Source organism: Salarias fasciatus, chromosome 5 (assembly GCF_902148845.1).
Source record: "Salarias fasciatus chromosome 5, fSalaFa1.1, whole genome shotgun sequence".
Lineage (NCBI taxonomy): Eukaryota > Metazoa > Chordata > Actinopteri > Blenniiformes > Blenniidae > Salarias > Salarias fasciatus.
Genome location: NC_043749.1, coordinates 26772397 through 26790440, shown reverse-complemented (window position 1 = coordinate 26790440; position 18044 = coordinate 26772397). Strand labels below are relative to the sequence as shown.

Below are 18044 nucleotides of genomic sequence, written 5' to 3'. Positions count from 1 at the left end.
TCTTCTAATCTGGCTAATGAGGCTACACACTGGACAGAGCTCAGGTCCATCATTCTACAGAGAAAGAGACTCACTAACATCTCAAACAATTTTAGGATCATCCTTCCCTCTTGAATGAACTTTGTACTAAATGAAAAAAAAACACAAACAAAAAAAATCAATAAATTTGGATTGGCTATAAAAAACAAAATGAAGGCGTCAACATAGATGCAGTAGAAACACATTCACGAGAGCAGTTTTTCATACAAAATCAAGACGTAGAAGCGGGTTTGAACAGCGGCTCAGACGATTCGCCCACATGAACTCCTGTTCTCAAAATGTCATTGAGCTGACCTGTGGAAACTGATTTCATTAAGTTCCCTGTGTAGATACACGTGCTTCAAGCGAACGAATCAACTTTAAAGCAAGACTGTCCTTCAAATGTAAAAACCCATTACCGCTATTCCTATTTGAAAGCATTCTCTGAGTCTTCATTATGAGATACAGAATGGGGAAGTTTGAGTGCTTGTGCCACTCTTATCATAAGAATGCTGTTGTTGGGGAAAATGGGTAGAATAGTTTGAACTAGCGATAAGAGCACATTCACGTCATGCATGGTCAAACATTCAGTATGGCTTAAGCAAAACCATGCTACAAAAAGGCTTTCAATATTTCTAATAATGTGTACTTGAGATCTTTTAATCAAAATAAGGAAATATGCATTTAGATTAATTTCCGTGGAAACAGAACAGCTTGTTGACACGAGGCTGACCATTCTGCGCAGGGCTGTCTGCATGCTTGTATTTGTGCACAGTGTATGCCTCCAAGTGACAACCTCTGTCGTCTTTATAATGTTCTTGAGGACGGGAAAACAATTTCACTTGCACCAAATTTAGAAATTTAGACCCAAAGACGTATTGTCTTCTGTTACAGCCAGCATAGGGAAAGGGGAAGGCAACAAGATAACAGTGAGGTGTGCTGTATGGAGACAGTGGTTCCCAGCCGTTTTCTTGAGGGACTCAATATTTTGTAAACGTAGGTGGCTCTATTGTAAACGTAGGTGGCTCATTCATCATCACACCCTGTATTATTCTAAAATAAGTAGAAATAAGCTGATAGCATACTACGTAAATGTGAAACACAGTTCCTTTAGTTATGGTGAGTACCTTTCTCTGTGGATAAACTCTTCAGGTTTACACACCAAAGCGTGTTTGTTAACATTAAAAAAAAACTTCAGCTTGCAGTGTCAAACATTCACCAGTTTTTCACTCTAATTCAGCTCTTTTTCTTTTTCAGCTCTAATTTATTGATTTGTTTTCAGTGATGCCATATTCAAAGTCCACTCGCCATGTTCTTTCAACACTTTTTTCTTATTGGGGGCTTCACTCTTCATTACAGTCTCACACTTCACAACACTTCGCAATCTGGTCCCGGGTAAGCGGTAGAAAATGGATGGATGGATGGATGGATGGATGGATGGATGGACTTCACAATTTTCCCCCTGTATACTGTAAGCCGCTTATTCAGTTTAAAAAACTTTTAATTGTATTTTTTTTCTTTTTACTAATCTATTTTAAAAACAAAATATATATTATACAGCTTATAATCACAATGGCTTTGTGACCCCTGTTAATCTTTGGCTGGTTCTGCAGGTTTCTTCTTGTCGAAAGTGAGTTTTTCCTCCCACTGTCTCCCCTGCTTCCTCTTGAGGATTACTTGTTTTTTTCTTGGTAAAAGCGCCTTGGAATTGCAGTGTTGTATTTCGGGTTATACAAATAAAAATGAATTGAATTGCTTACTTTAAGTTACACTGGGCTTATCTCTAAACATGCAGGACACTGGCCCATCGGGACCATGCTTGAGAGCTATGTAACTTCAGCATTTCTGTCATTATTCTGTCTTAAATCCAGCAACTACACCGGTACTCTTCTGGGTTTAAGTTTGTTTCCAATTTGTATCAAAAGAGCACTTGAACGTTTTGCATTTGGACATCTGCATTCTGCGTTTTTCTCTAGGGATGTTATTTGGCGACGGTCCCTAAATCATTGAAGCATGGTCCGGTTTCCAAATGCTAATTTCTTACTTCCTGGTGACCATCCTTCTGAAAATAAGCTTGTAGATCACTCCTTTCAATCCCAAAGTAGTGGAGCTCAACTTGTCTCGAATCCCACCATGTTCCATTTGTTGCTTTATTCCATTAAACCGGCGATTAGGAAATAAACTGGGACATTTCAGCTGCACCTGGTACACCGGCTGTTATCTGCGTGTCCGACATGAAAAGAAACGGCACCTACAGGTTTCTATCAGTGTTCTCTTGCTTCGTCGTTTGCGTATTTTTGATGCTGTTTTGGTTTTTCGTGTTTTATTCGATGATGCTTGCGCCGTGAAACTGCTTAGCTGCTAAGCTAACACGGAGGGACATTTTACCCACACTGCACCGCTTTGTTGACAAATCCAGCGATCACGTGATTACGTCACCAGGAAGCCAGGAAGTGAGATTCTGGTAAGTCCACAAGCCTCCCATAGTTTGACAGGTAAACCCTTTCTGTGGTCTGTAAGGGTTATCGTTTCTATTTATTATGTTGTACAGCTGTGTCTCATCTTGTGTTTCATCATCGGAACCTTTTTTTTTTTTTTTTTTTTAGTGTTTGATAGCGTTTCGCTCGTCAAAGCTACTGCCTTCACTCATTGCTGGTCTATGTTCCTCTAACTTCACTACACGGCAAATACAAGTAAACAAACTCCCCAATGCAATTGATACAAAACATTGCAAATAGTTTTCAGGAGTTATTGGTGTTTTTGTGCCTCAATCTAGTCTTACTTTTCATTTAGACAAGAAATACAGCAAATCTACTTTGAATGAATGTGAGCTTCCTCTGCTCACTGATGGTAAGAATGAATTACAGAGGCATTTTAAAGTATTTTAAAATGCTCATTGTGAAATGATCCTAAAAATAATAAAATCTGTGAAATAATAAATTGTCCAAATCATCTCTCTTTTAAAAACATTTGCTTTCTGTGTAGCCCCATCGATACATTAAAATAAGATCAAATGACAGTTTAAAAACACAACCTAGTAAACTACAAATAAAGGACACTAACAATATTAACAAAACAAATGTAGAAATGATGAAATGCAATGTTTATTACTCTCAAACTTTGATTTTTTTTATTTTTTGTAATGTGGAGTGGTAATGACTCTCTGGCTGAATGGTGGAGCAGTGGTTCATGCTCTCACATCACCGCGATAAGGTTCAAATACTAGCCCTTTTTTGTGTGGAGTTTGCATGTCCTCTTTGTGTGTGCATTTGTTCTGGGCACTCTGGGTTTCCTCCCACGGTCCAAAAACATGCATGTGAGCTTAACTGGGGATCCTAAATTCCCCCTAGGTGTGACTGTGAATGTGTATGGTTGTCTGTCTTTCTGTGTTGCGATGTGATGGACTGTGATGGCCGCAGGATAAACAGGTACAGAAGATGGAGATGAAGCAACGGTTCTCGAGGTAAAGCTATTGCAGCAGAAGTCTGATCTTCCTGTGTGTGTTGACACACACAGAGGACTGAGTGGTCTGCTGTAAGCATGCATGCTGTCTGTGAGGCAAATGAGTTCTTAAGCTTTTAAGGCAAACAGTATCATTTTGAAATTAATTAAAAAATTTGCAGGAAGCAAGTGGAGCGAGTCAAGGACAGACACTGTAGACGAGAAACTGAAGCATGCTCAAGACCAACAAAGTGCTTTGCAGTTGTGCGTAGAAAGGGGTTTGAGTAGGTGAGTCAGTGTGGCTGCTTTTGGAGTAAAAGCTAGTTTTAATCCAAGTTAGTCCAACTAATTCTACAGATTCTGGAAAGGAAGGATGGGTTGATGCTTGAGGTGTATGTCAGAGCATGTAGTGTTGGAAGCATATATATATATATATATATATATATATATATATATATATATATATATATATATATATATATATATATATATATTTTCCTGCTGTGCTCATTGAATGATTTGAAAAACTAAGCTTATATGAAGTGAATTTCTCTTTTTCACACAACAGGGCTGATTGTGGCTCTCAGCTGTAACATCACGTGTGATTCTTGATTCGTGTGTGCATATTGTCATTTGTATGTTATCAGTGAGCCAGTTATGGGATTTCTTTGTGTGCACATACAGATATTGTATGTGTGTATCAGAATTTGTGCATATATAATGCAACATCTTTGCGTGGTGTGTTTGTGTGTACTAGCTGTCCTGACTTTTCACATCTGAAAGGAGTCACAGTGCTGACCTCAAAAGACACAGCCTGACAAGAATCAGCAATAAAACCCAAGTTATAGACGATCTCTGTTCCACTGGGAAAGTGGCAAAAATCCATTTGTGTGAGGAGGATTTACTGAGAGGCCGAGCAGAGGTTGAGGTGAGGATGACGTGTGCAGATCCTTGGAGACACACATACACACACACCTGACTATGGACACATACTACAGAATTACAAATCTAAAATTGAGACACGTGAAAGCACAAAACATTCTGTCACTGTAAAAGCCAGAAAATGCCGCCTCCTCAGCCACCAGAAGCTTGGCGTTCTTCAGCAAGTGTATTTATCATGTGATTTGAGAACAACCAACAATTTTTGAGTTCCTGCTTGCATGTGGAAGTGTCCTTGGGAGAGAAAATGAAGTAGGTTCTGATAAGCAGGCGGGCCACAGCTGATTGTCTGTGACTCAGTGAAGGTGATGTGAAGTGGTCACCAGCTTCTCCCAACAAGGTCACAGCCGCATTTTTCAGCATCATTTCACAGCGGCCTCCTCACCAGTTTCTGCAATTATTTCAGCTTTTCCTGGTCCTGTAACTTGCATATATGTTTTTACAGCCTTCATTTCTCGAGGCGGAGATGGCGTCCGACTCCGGTGAAGCAGCTTCGTCCAGCGCAGAGCTCAAGCTGCAGTTCGCTCCTTTCAGCAGCGCTCTGGAGGCCGGCTTCTGGCACCAGCTCACTCAGAAGAAGCTCAACGACTACAGACTGGACGAGAGTCCAAAATGTATCAAAGGATACTACTACAACGGTGAGACGGGACGGTGCCAGCTTAAAGCCACTGTCACAAAAATACATGCGCTTTATTCATATGTCATGTATGTTGTTAGGTGATCCTGTTGGCTTGCCCACCCGCTTAACTCTGGAGTTCAGTGCGTTTGATATGTAAGTACAAGCTGCTTTTTTTTTCACACAACTGATCTTTTTTGATGTCAAAGTCTTTAATACAGAAACATAATCAGAACCGCTGGCATTTCTCTAACAATGAAAGCCCAGTTTCAGTGATCTCAAGTCCAGGATGCTACTATAGTGAGATGTAGTTAAGCTCTTCGTAGGTGTTTTTTTTTTGACACAACATTGTATAAATCAGTCTGAGTTCCTTCTCCCATCCTTTTTGAACAAGGCAGGTATTTTCATGAAATGGAGCGCTCTCATAACCAGCTTTAAAGAGAACAGAGCAGTTTTAGTATAGTAGCAGGTTTGGGGCTATCACTGTGACTTGCTTTTCCAACATATGTATTTGTGCATGTGCATCCTCACATGTAATCAAAAAAGAAAAAGAAATAGGACTCTATTATTCAACTGAATAAAACAGATGTACACAGGTCTTAAAAACACATGAAATAAATTCATGTTGTGGAAGTCGTCAGGGAGGAGACAGACCAGTGTTTCGGGTCGACTGTCTTTATTTTTCACTCAGCAACTGACAGCTGTCATGCAGACATCCCAACGCACTTGCTCACACTTCCTTCCTTATGACCCCCCTCGTCAGTGCACCACACCCCTGCTCCATCACCAAAACCCGCCCCGCCCCTTCTGATGTGAGCTCTGTCCCACAGCGGGGGATTGGACAGCAACCCCCTTCACCACCTGAGCTGCAGACGCCTCTGTGTAGAACTATCAGAACAACTTTATTTAAACACTTTATCAAAAATTTATGTGATTCTTTTAAACTTTATTTGATCTTTTTAATGTTTAATTAGCAGTTTATATCAAACACTTGAAAAAAAGTGCTGGAAATGTTAGCATTTCTAGAACAGAGATCTGGTAAATGAAGTTGAAATCACGACTTTGGAGGAAGGAAAGCCGCGTTGAAACTTTGAGACTGAATGAACTTAAATAAACTTGGCAAAAAGTTGCTGCAGTATGTACTGAAGAGGTTGTTTGAGTCTGTTAGTATTTCTAAATGATAATTATATTCAAGTTACACATTTTTATGGTCCTTTGGAACAGTGTGTATCTTTATAATGTAATATTGCATTTAAATGTTTACATGTGCTGGGATAAAGTTTCTTTTGTTTCCCTCTCAGTGACGGTCCGACTCCGGCTCGCTGCTGTCCGGCTGTGGGAACGCTGTACAACACCAACACTCTCGACGCCTTCAAGACCACCGATAAGAAGGCTTTGCTGGAGAAAGAAGCCAGAGAGGTAAAATCACCACGAAACGTTCAGGTAGACTGAAACTACATTTAGATGACGGCATTGGATCTTTTCCCGTGTAGATCTGGGATGCGATCCAGTCCGGTGTAGCATTAAAGGACCCGTCTATCCTCTGCAGATTCATCCTTCTGACCTTTGCAGTACGTAAATGCATCATCTAAAAGTTTTATTTCTACAGTCGTAATGATTTCTTTGGCCTCTTTTTGAACACCTTTTTTTTTCTGATTTTATTTTGCAGGATTTGAAGAAGTATCACTTCTACTACTGGTTCTGTTTCCCAGCACTTTGTTTCCCGGAGGGGATAAAGATCGTCCAGCGGCCCGCCGTTTTAGAACAAGTGTTTTCAGCAAAGCAGGTTAGTTTTATCAGTCAAAGGTTTGTCAAGAAAAGTCATGTAGCAAACAAGTGTATTGGATGCTTCTTACATTCTTCCTTCCTTTCAACTTTTACGTTTGCTGTTTTATCTTTGCTTCACACATTGTAATACCTGGGAATGGAAACCTGAGATTTCTTTAACTGAAAATTATCTTTTTAAACAATTTATATATCTTATAGATTCTGTTCAAGAGTGTGAAATTGATCGTAATCATACATATTATTTCATATACTGTTGGATCCTGCAATATGTATGTCTGATTTAAAGAAAACAAATCTCACTGGGAGAGAAAAAAAATCTCTGCAAAACACAACAGAACTAATATGGCAGCTGCAAATGTTTTAATTCATACAAATCAAAGTCCTGTTTTGCCTGTTTTAATGTCTAAAAAGTTTAAATTAGGATTCTGTAAGTGGTGTGCAGCAACCAGTAATGTCATAATTTGGGCCATTCTGAATGTAACAAAGCCAATAACTTGAAAACTTTCCAATAAAGTGGTAAAGTAGTCACAGATTTTATAGCCGAACTGCAGAAAACCAGCAACCCTCCCATGTATTGTGTTGAAGACTGAAGCAAGCTTTAAAACAGAAATGGTCTTCAGCTTTGGGTCATGACTGGAAGAGACAGATATCAGATACAGGCGGTCGGAGTGAGTTTTCTCTGCAGGCTGGATTGTCTCACTCTGTGATGGAGTGAAGAGACTCGGAGTCCAGCCGCTCCTCCTCTGTGTCCAGAGGAGCCAGTTGAGGTGGTTCATCTGATTAGGTTCCCCCCCCGCTCGCCTTTCATGAGAGGTTTACCAGACTGGGAGGAGGCCTGAGGTCGGTCCAGGACTCGCTGTGGAGATTAGAGCTCCGGTTTGATCTGGGAACAGCTTGAGGTCTCCCCAGAAGAGATGGAGGAAGCTGTGGCAGAGTGAGATGTCTGGGCGTCTTTACTCTCTGTTCTGCCACTGCAGCCTCATACCGACTCAGAGGAAAGGAGATGGAGGGATTAAATCATTATCATTGGCTGCAGCTCTACAGTTTTGTAATGCTACGAATCCAACCTTGTCTAATGTGTGATAAAATGCATGTTACACGCTTTGTCAGGTTTTGCTGTTAATTACCTGTGGATTGTGACGTTTTTATGGAAGATATGTCTGCTGTTACTGCAGATTCAGGTCCAGTTAGGCGTGTTATACAGCAACAAGATTTTAGTGCAGAAAAATATCCAATCATTTCATTTTCATCCATTTTTTTGCTCTCATGTGGCCCCAATAACTGTTTGAGACCGATCAGAGATAAGAAAATCAGAGGTAACCTATTTTTACTGAACACAGTTAAAAGTAGATTTGATCACTATGAATGGACAAAACATGGAAAGGAGAACAAAATTTAACTGATGCAGCGTCTAACCAATCATTTGTGCTCCAGATCGCGGCCCTGCAGGAAGCCTATGATGGGCTGTGTGTCCAGAAAGGCATCACCGCGGTTCCTTACTTCTTAATGAAGTACTCGGCCGACGCTGTTCAGCTGGCTCCGCTCGGCGACTGGGAGACTTTTTACACGGACATGAAGAAGGTACACAGGATTATTTTTTATGCACATCACAACCTGACATGCAGTATTTGAGCAACATATTAATCCAGCGACAATACAGTGGTAAACATATGCATATATATGTTAAAAATGTCTTTTCTTTAAACTTTTCACTGGTTTCGTGCAGTTTTTGTGGATTCTTCCATGTATTCCATGCACACTCACACACTTCAGTCATGTAAACACAACTTGTTTGGTGTTTTCAGGTCACTGTGGGCGTTTACGATCCGTGCACTCTGTCGCAACATCCCGGCTGGCCTCTGAGGAATCTGCTGGTCCTCCTAGCTAACCAATGGTAAGCTACACTTCTGTGTGTGTTTCTGTGCGTCACGGTTGGCGGGATGAAGACGTCTTTATGATGAAAGTCTGCAATTTTCCTGACACAAGTGCTGTGAGGAAGCTAATCAGAAGTTGATCCAGGAGCAAAGTTGAAGACAGAATATTTCTGCATGAATAACTGAATGAAGCGAGCGCAAAAAGCTGTGGTATTATTCATCATTTCAGTTCATTACATAGTGAGGTTGACACTTTAATAGTCCCCACATGAGCACCGCTGACAGAAAGAAGCTGCCTCTTCCATGAAAGAAACAGCAGATCGGAGCAGAGTGGGAGATGTGGTTCTGTGCCTCGACAGCCAGAGAGCAGCAGCTTTTTGGGTTCAGGTTTTCACAGCGGCGCAGATGAGAAAAACCTGATGCACCCTGCTTGTTTCCAGATGTCTTGCTTACAGAAACACGACTGTTTTTGTTAAAAACTGTACATTTTCCCCATAAACAAGTTGGAAGATGGGTACTGATGTATATATGACGAATCCTCCTTTAAAGGGAGTGTGTTTCCACACCTCATCAGATCACTGCATTCCTGTGAATTGGTTTCATCCCTGCTCCAGATGGCCTCAGTGTATATATAATGGCTGGGTGCGTTAAAACTCCTGAAGCAGGTAAATAAAGTCTTAATCAGCACCTCTTTTATTTACCAGACCTTTCAGCAGCCTTTGGTGCGAAAAAATGTTTCTCTCTTCTTCTTAACCACCGTTTAGATTTCAAGAACAGAAACAGGCTCTGTTGTCGATTCGTAGGTCACAGAGGAGCTTGGATTCCTCAGCGATTTATGATACTTTTTACATTTAGTGGCTTCAGTGTCTACACATAAAAATGTCACCTATAAATAAGTGACTGTTTGAGAATCTTGCCTTTTTAAAAAGGAATAAAACTGAATGGAAACGCAGTGTGTCCCAACGAAGGTGGGACTTTTTTCTTCTTGTTTGTAGGTAATTATATTTTATGTAAATATTTACAGAGGAGATGCTTCAGCACATCCGAGGGGAGCGTAAATGTTTAATACAGGAATCCATGTTTGAGTATGTTTAAATATTTACACAAAGACGAAAAGCACATTGAAGATACTCCTCTTGAGAATATCTTAATATTCACCTCATGCAGGACTTTTGCTGTTCCGACAGTTTGTATTGCATCAGAAAACAGCTGTTCAGCCTTAGGTTTGCTCCACGGCCGAACTGGTATTCCTTTTGGACTGTGAGCAGGAAGAAAACACAGAAAACACACATCCACAAACTCAACAGCAATCACACTTATTTTACTTTCTGTGTGAAGAGAGACTTCGAATTTTCTCGAAGTGTTCTATAAACTGAAATCATTTCTCTTTCTCTTTTTCCCTACCTTATTTTATGTTTCCATTATTAAAATCACTTATTTTGTCCCCGATGGTCAAGTCAAGATGCATTGAGCCACGTAATAAAGCCTTTATTAGACCAGCAGTGTGACGATGATGGTCAATGTGGCTGTAGCAGCTCACAGCAGCAGCAGAACGAAAGAACAGGAAGAAGAAAGAACAGGAAGAGGTTGAGAAGGACCAAAAGCTGAAGGAAACAATTAGAACAGATGCGAGGCTAAAGCTGACGTGGTTCCTGCAGTAGGAGGATTGTTCAGGGCCGTGACTCCTGAGCTCGGAGAGACGCTGCAGCAGATCCCAGAAACATCGGAAGCTTCAGGAGAGTCTGACAAAGATACAGAATCCTTGAACTCCCAGACCTGTGGTAGAGGATCTGAGCTGGAGGAGGATGCAGGTACCTTATGAGAAGGTGAAGGGTTTAATTACTTTCAATCGGTGAGGTTAAGAAGAAGAAGAAATAAAAACTGGATGGAAGATACTGAGTGGGCTGGACTGATACAATAGTGGCAAAACAACCTTTAGATTTAAACCTTAAGAGTTTTCTTTGTTGTGACACAGAGTATAAGTGAAGAAAATGGCCAGAATTTCCTAAAACCTAACAATTGTGACAGAAAATGACTGTATTTTCAACATAAAGCCCATTTTAATGAAACCTTCTGGTGAAAAATACAGTGAAATAATGAGGATTGCATGGAGGCAGAGGCGGCTGGAAATGTTGATAATCTGCTGTAACCACTAACGAGAAATGCAGACAGAAGTGGCACAAACTAATTGGTTAAATAATAAGTCAGAGGTCTCGTGTGAAAGCAGCGTCTGAATGCGTATTCCACATGAACAATATCTGAGTGAGAAGACGCAGCTCGCTGTCCATGAAGAACTGATTCATCTGTTCTGCTCAACAGAAGACATCTGTTCATCAAGTGGCTCGCTTCATTCGAACCATTGATTCAGTGTTTCAGAACAGGCTCCGCTCCGAATTGATTGTTCCCCATGTTCAGTTTTCACTATAAAACAAACACAATAAATTGTAAATTTCCCTGAAAGACACAAAGCATTTTCTTATAAACCGCAGTGGACTTCTGCTCATAGGAATAACTGACAGCACAGCCTTTCAGCTGAAGATGCTTGTGCAATCAGCCAATCACATGGCAGCAACTCAGTGCATGTAGGGGTGTAGACGTGGTCAAGACGACGTGCTGCAGTTCAAAGCGAGCTTCAGAACGTGGAACAAAGGTGATTTAAGTGACTTTGAACGTGGCATGGTTGTTGGTCTGAGTATTTGAGAAACTGCTGGTCTACTGGGATTTTCACGCACAACCATCTTTAGGGTTCACAGAGAACGGTCTGAAAACGAGAAGATATCCAGTGAGCGGCAGTTCTGTGGGCGGAAACGCCTTGTTGATGCCAGAGGTCAGAGGAGAATGGCCAGACTGGTTCGAGCTGATAGAAAGGCTACAGTAACTCAAATAAACACTCGTTACAACCAAGGTCTGCAGAAGAGCGTCTCTGAACGCAGAACACGTGGAACCTTGAGGCAGATGGGCTCCTGCAGCAGTAGATGACACCGGGTGCCACTCCGGTCAGCTACGAGCAGGAAACTGAGGATGCACTTCACACAGGCTCACCGAATTGGACAATAGAAAATTGGAAAAACGTTGCCTGGTCTGATGAGTCTGGATTTCTGCTGTGACATTTGGATGGTACGGTCAGAATTTGGTAGCCTCGTAAACCAGCCCCGCCCACCCCTCATCCACATTTGGATTTGGGAGCCCAGCTAAGTGAGTGTATTTCCAACTTAAAAGCTCCACCTCTGCTCAAATCAACTAAATATTCACACTAAAAAGCCAAAAAGGTGACTCTTTCCCAGCATTGGCATTATTAATCAGTCTCTATTGTGTAACGCTGACTTAACTGAAGCCTGAAGTCTGCTCCTTATGTCATGTTCTTCTGTTTTGTTTTATTTTTTACTGTAGATTAAGCCATTCAGAATCAATGTAGATTCAATGTCAGCGAGGTGAAAAGGTTTTGTGAATATTAAGAAGTGAGAAGAAAAGGAAGAGACTTTGTGGGAGTGTGAGTTCAGGTGATATCAGGCTGGCGTCCCTCAGGGAAAGTTGGCAACTCTGGTTTACAATCATGTTCGGAAATGACCACCTGGGAAAAAAAGCAAAAAAAAACAAATTATCCGTCATTGTGTGTCATTATTAGTAGTTGAATGTCAGTAAAATTATCACACCATCTGCCACTTCAGTAATTATGACTCAGTGAGGTGAAACAGTTTGGAGGAGCCACACACTCCTCCGAGTTCACGCCACATCAGCCTCAATCAGCCATTATTGTGTTGTGCTTCCTCCAGAGCGACGCGTCCAGAGATTTCCATTCTGTTTATTTGGCGCCAAAATCCAGCGTAACTGTGGCGCATGAGCCGCTGAGCTTATGCTCCGATTATTATCAGTTTTTATTATCTCAAACATTGATCTCAAACTTCACTGCACTGTCTTACTTGTGAGGATGTGTCTTGTAAGATATGTGACGGTAACTTTATGGAGTTTGTATGTTCTCCCAGTGGTGTGTGTGGGTTCTTCTAAAGCATGATGTTGTATTGAACATGTGACTGAGAGAATGTGTTTGTGTGTCCTGCAGCTTTCACCGACCCTGATCATGTGACCAACATGCAGATTGAATATTTCTTTTACATCCTTCCATATGCATAAAGTGTGATTTTGAATGTCTGTATTTTCTCTTTCTGTGTGCGTGTGTGCGTGTGTGCGTGTGCGCGTGCGTGCGTGCGTGCATGCATGTTAGGGGCTCTAAGGTGGACACAGTGGAGGTGCTGTGTTTCAGGGACCGGACGATGCAGGGGAGCCGCTCCATCCAGCACAGTGTCACCTTCCAGGTCAAACTGCCTGAACTCCCCAACAGCTCAGGTGCTTTTTATTCGTTTATTGTGCATATCACTTTATGTAACATATGATCGTGTGTGTGTGTGTGGTGTGTGTGTGTGGTGTGTGTGTGTGTGTGTGTGTGTGTGTGTGTGTGTGTGTGTGTGTGTGTGTATTGGAGCTGACATTGAACCACTTACTCAGAGACTATCAGTTTCCTTTTCAAGCCAGACTAATCTCTCAAGGCGTTTCCATTATTCCTTTATCGGCTGAACAACGCCCGGAAGTGATTTAAATGTTAATATGAGGGCAGCTTTGTAATCTGTGAATGTTTGGGACGGACTCAGATGAGGCGTTTTTGTTTACCCCTCATCACAGTGCGGCTTTTAATCATCTGGCAGGGAATGGGCTCATGCTGCAGAACTTGATTTGGCGCTTCTCTTTGGTTCTGCGCGAACAGATTCGGTATTGTTTTGAAAAGGATTTAGTGATCCTCCACCTTGACCTGGCTTTTCAGAAAGGCCAGGCTTTGCTGAGCCTCCAGCTGAAATTCTGCACAGAATATTCTGGTCAGGTTGTCTTCTCATACATTTTGTTTGGGATAATAAATATTGAATTGTTTGAAATGAATGCAGTGTTTGACATGCTGTCAATAGTTTTCGTTTTCTGGTTACTTGAGGACAAAAGAATTCAGTGAGCACTTAGTGTTTTTTTTATTTTTCTCAATTTGTTTCTTGACATGAACCAAACAAACTAAATTGTTTTCGCTTTCAGTGTCGGACAGACTGAAATGCCTGCCGCTGATGTATTAAACCTGATGAGAACTTTTAAATGAAGTTTTTCAGATGGAGTGCCGCAGCATGATGTCTCTGTTATTTCTAGTTTTTCTCATCTGTTTGAGAGAATCTCATCTCGCTCTGTTCATGTATTTTCATCACAGTGTGTCCGAAGAGTGTTGGCTGGGAGAAAAACCCGAAGGGAGTGATGGGGCCCAGGATGGTGAACCTCAGTGAATGCATGGATCCCAAAAGGTAAAAGAAATGATCTCCTGTGCATTTAACCCCAGGACATGTCACTGCTTTTTCACACCCAGAGATATCATTAAAACTGGCTTCATGTAAAGATATGAACAATTTTCGGTACTAATTGGGAAACTTTTTGCAAAAACATACAGTTTTTTCATCACATATACTCACATAAGAAGAACTTTATCACTGTGATCTCACCCCAAACATGTGACTGTATAGTTTTAATAGTGTGTACCGATCCTGTGGACCTGCAGGCTCGCGGAGTCGTCAGTGGACCTGAACCTGAAGCTGATGAGGTGGCGGCTCGTTCCCACTCTGGATTTAGACAAAGTGGTCAACACCAAGTGTCTCCTCCTCGGAGCGGGGACGCTCGGATGCAACGTGGCCAGAACTCTCATGGTAAGAGGTGGAAGAGCCACATCAGCAGATGGAACAAATAACTTCTCTTTATTCCACAAAACACTGATCTTACGTTCAATTAAAAACAAAGCACTTCACTCAAGCATTCAACAAAAGCAAGTGCAGCTGAAAGTAGGGAAAAAAAACCCACATTTTTTCATTGACTTTTAAGTTTGTTACTTTGTGCTCCCCCCATCGGACACATTGGGGATCAGAGTTACTTTGTATGAAAAGTTATAGTTTGAGGAAGTGAATCCATAACTGGGTTCTGCATCCTGCATCCCACCACTGCTCTGTCACCTCTCTGTGTCCCTGAGGAAGGTTTTGTCTTCCAGTGGCTCAGGTTGCATCAGGAAGCCTCGATTTGTGTAAAACCTCTGAGTCAAACATGGATCACACGTTCCTCCTTATTGACTCTGTATGCGAGCAGAAAAAACACACCAGTAACAGTTAATGCATTGTTCTTTAATAGTTTTGCCTTCCATGAGCATCCCGCGGCCTTAACTGGGATGTCTAGTGGTCTTATTTTGGCCCACACGCCACATGTTTAACATCCCTGGTATAGAGGAAGAAAACAGTATTTTATAATTTTTATTTTTTATTTATTATTATTTTTTTTTGTAAATGGAAAAGTTTAAGGTTAGTTTTTGCTGCTTAAAGAGGCTAATTTAAAGTTTGAATTCACTGTATTGATTTCTGAAATGCTTTGATAATTACAGTTTGCTGCATAAGCGAGATGCACTTATTAAAGACGACACAGCTCTGCTACACACAGGGATGCTTCATTAATATTGCACTTTTCAATAAGTACAGTGAAAGGGCTTAAATGCAAAATGCAGAGTGCCAGCCTTAAAGACACAGAGGGAAAAGAATGAGTCATTTTCTTGCTGATACACTGCGTCAAACTGAAAAGTCTTCAGAGTTTGAGCCACTCTGCAGTTTCAGTGTAAATATTTAGTGTCTTAACTGAAAGCAGTTTCTGCATGTTTTATTCTGACTCCTGTAAAAGAGAAGATTTATTCCGGATTGAGACTCTTATATTATTTCGTAATGTCTCCGACTGCGGGTAGATGTAGAGAAAATGTCCCAGATTGTGGTTCAAAACATGAAGCTAAAATTATATTTTCACTCTGATGGAAACACAATTAATACACTAGTCTTTAGACATGCAGTAAATGCATGTGTCAGTCTGGGTTTTCATCATTTCAGCGTTAGAACCGTTTGTATCCTCACCTGAATTCAACACCTGTTGTTTACTCGTTGGAAGGAACCCTCTGAATTCTTTGCTCCTATTTGGTTTGGCTACACTTTATCTTAACAGAGTGAAAATTAATGAGGAACATTTCATCTCGACTTCAAATAATAAGGTTGTTTCCCCTGCACACTGATGCAGCCATTATTCCAGCGTTCAAGTAAGATTGCACTAAGCAGCGGTTTAGGAATTCGCACACGGAGAACTCTGTGTTGCTGATTGTCTCTGTAGCCGCTAACAAGGCCACCCGAGTTTAGCATCTGAGGATAATTTCAGCGTGACGCTGATTGAAATGTGTGCTTTGTTTTGCAGGGCTGGGGCGTGAGGCACATCTCATTTGTAGACAATGCAAAGATCTCGTACTCCAATCCGGTCCGACAGCCGCTCTACGAGTTCGAGGACTGCCTCGGAGGAGGGAAGTCTAAAGCCATGGCGGCTGTGGAGCGACTCACGAAGATCTTTCCTGGTGTGGTGAGTTTAATGACTTTCTGCAGAGGAGCACATTCTTTTTTGGGATATTTGCCATTGTTAGGGTTTGCTTTTGTTTCTACTTGACTTTTTTTATAGAGCAGAATTGGAATAATTAAATGCATTTAGGACACAAAAAGAACACAGAATAAAACACAGAGTTAAAACATCAATGAGACAAAATAAAAATGAAATAATTCTTAACTGCTTATTAACATAGAAACACAACAAACAGTATTTAAAGTTCCAGGACATCATGGACAGGAAGGACCTCAGTTTGGACCTGATGCAGAACTCTATTCCGCTTCGATCGGCGATGTCTGAGATGTGACGAATAAAACCTGAGGAGAATTACGAGTTGTTTTAGCTGCATATTAATGCCGGTGGTTTCATTATGTTGTAATTAATGAGTGGGTTTGGCTGAAGGAGATTTTCCGCTGTATTAGTGTCTCATGCTCACAGCGAGGCCCTGTGTTGTTGGGATTGAGGGTCGCCTATTTAAAGGCACTTGGAAATGCTGAGATCAAATCCATATTAATCATGTGAACTGTGTGGGTGTCGCATACATGCGATAGCATGATTTACATCTCTGGATGCGTTTTTTTTTTTTTTTGTACATGTACTGGACGTCGGTCACAGTCACGCTTTATGTTGAATCTCAACAACTAGTCGGAAAACATCAGGCATAAACAATACGCTCTCTTCATTTATATACATCCTGCTTTGCTGTGTGCCCCTCTCTCTTCTACTGCCTCAATGACAGCGTCTGAAGTGGCGTACTTGTGGGAGGGGGAGAATGAATGCAGCCGACCTGCTGTGATACAAGAAGGCCGTTAAAGTGCCTGCATGTGTGTCACAGCCTGACTCACTCTCGGAAATGAACTAAAGGGTCAATTTGAGTGAAAATGGAACCATTACATTTTCTGCACTTAAGGATCCAGTACAAAGAAGAAAAGAGATGATGCAGAGACTAATGACGAACCGGGAGAAAGCCGAGGAAAGAGATGGGGAGAACATGCAAACTCAACATAGTTTGGTTTCGGAAGCTCACCTGTTGGAGTCTTTACTTGGGGGATGGCCGAGCTGTGGGGCGAGCGCGTGAACCACTTCACAGTGAGACTTTATAACTGTGCTAACACGAAAAATGACCAGTTTAAACAGAAAAAGGCTGTTACCTGATACAGGAGTGGAGAATACGCCGCTGTGCCTGAACGTGACAGTCACTAGTGCTTTTACGGAATTACTGCCACAAAATGTCAGATTAAAAGACCTCAATTGAGGGAATTGTGGCGCCTTTTTCTAGTCTACAAATGTCACATGATGAATCATACGTGACCTTTTGAAGCTAATTGTTTACCATGTGATGTTGTGTTCTTGAAGTCCTTCCTAAACAGACATTTGAACATGGCGGCTTGGATACCATTGGTCACTGCTGGTTGTTGGTTAAAACTCACAGAGCAGTGCAGCCTTTAGATTTCACTTTCAGATCTGAGCTCTCACCTGGTCCTACAGGGTGTGTGTGGACGTGGCTGTCTCCTGAGAACCTGACAAAAGACGAAGTCAGCAACACACTTGTTTTGACAGATATTGATGTTTTAATGCACTCGTAGCCTTTTGTCTAGGGAAAGTGGTGCTCAGTGTTCATAATGAAGTTTGCTCTCAACATTATGGGTTTTGAATAAAACGATTCGGGCCGTCTCATGACTGCTGAACTCGCCCATCTGCCTCCTCGCCTGCCACATCTTGCAGTTGAAAAATGTCTCATGATTCTAAACGTCCCTGCAAAACTCCCAATCAAGACTGAAACTGCAGTGATGCATAGATGGTCATTTCAAAGACACGGGGAATGGTTGAGATCAATCTGAAATGTACCTCGATGCTGTGATCTCTCACTCATTATCTGTTCGTCCCTCTTTTCAAGC

At 41.5% G+C, this 18044-nt stretch overlaps 1 protein-coding gene across 1 annotated transcript in view; it reads left to right on the top strand.

The window, feature by feature from the left end:
- Positions 1–4366: 4366 nt before the first annotated feature.
- The window catches only part of LOC115389199 (ubiquitin-like modifier-activating enzyme ATG7), a 35065-nt gene continuing 21387 nt past the window's right edge, over positions 4367–18044 (top strand). The window contains 12 exon segments of the mRNA XM_030092663.1: positions 4367–4387; positions 4844–5036; positions 5116–5170; positions 6316–6433; positions 6508–6585; positions 6684–6800; positions 8237–8383; positions 8608–8696; positions 12899–13020; positions 13916–14006; positions 14258–14402; positions 15967–16125. Coding sequence (XP_029948523.1) covers positions 4865–5036; positions 5116–5170; positions 6316–6433; positions 6508–6585; positions 6684–6800; positions 8237–8383; positions 8608–8696; positions 12899–13020; positions 13916–14006; positions 14258–14402; positions 15967–16125 — 1293 coding nt within the window. The 5' untranslated portion in view covers positions 4367–4387; positions 4844–4864.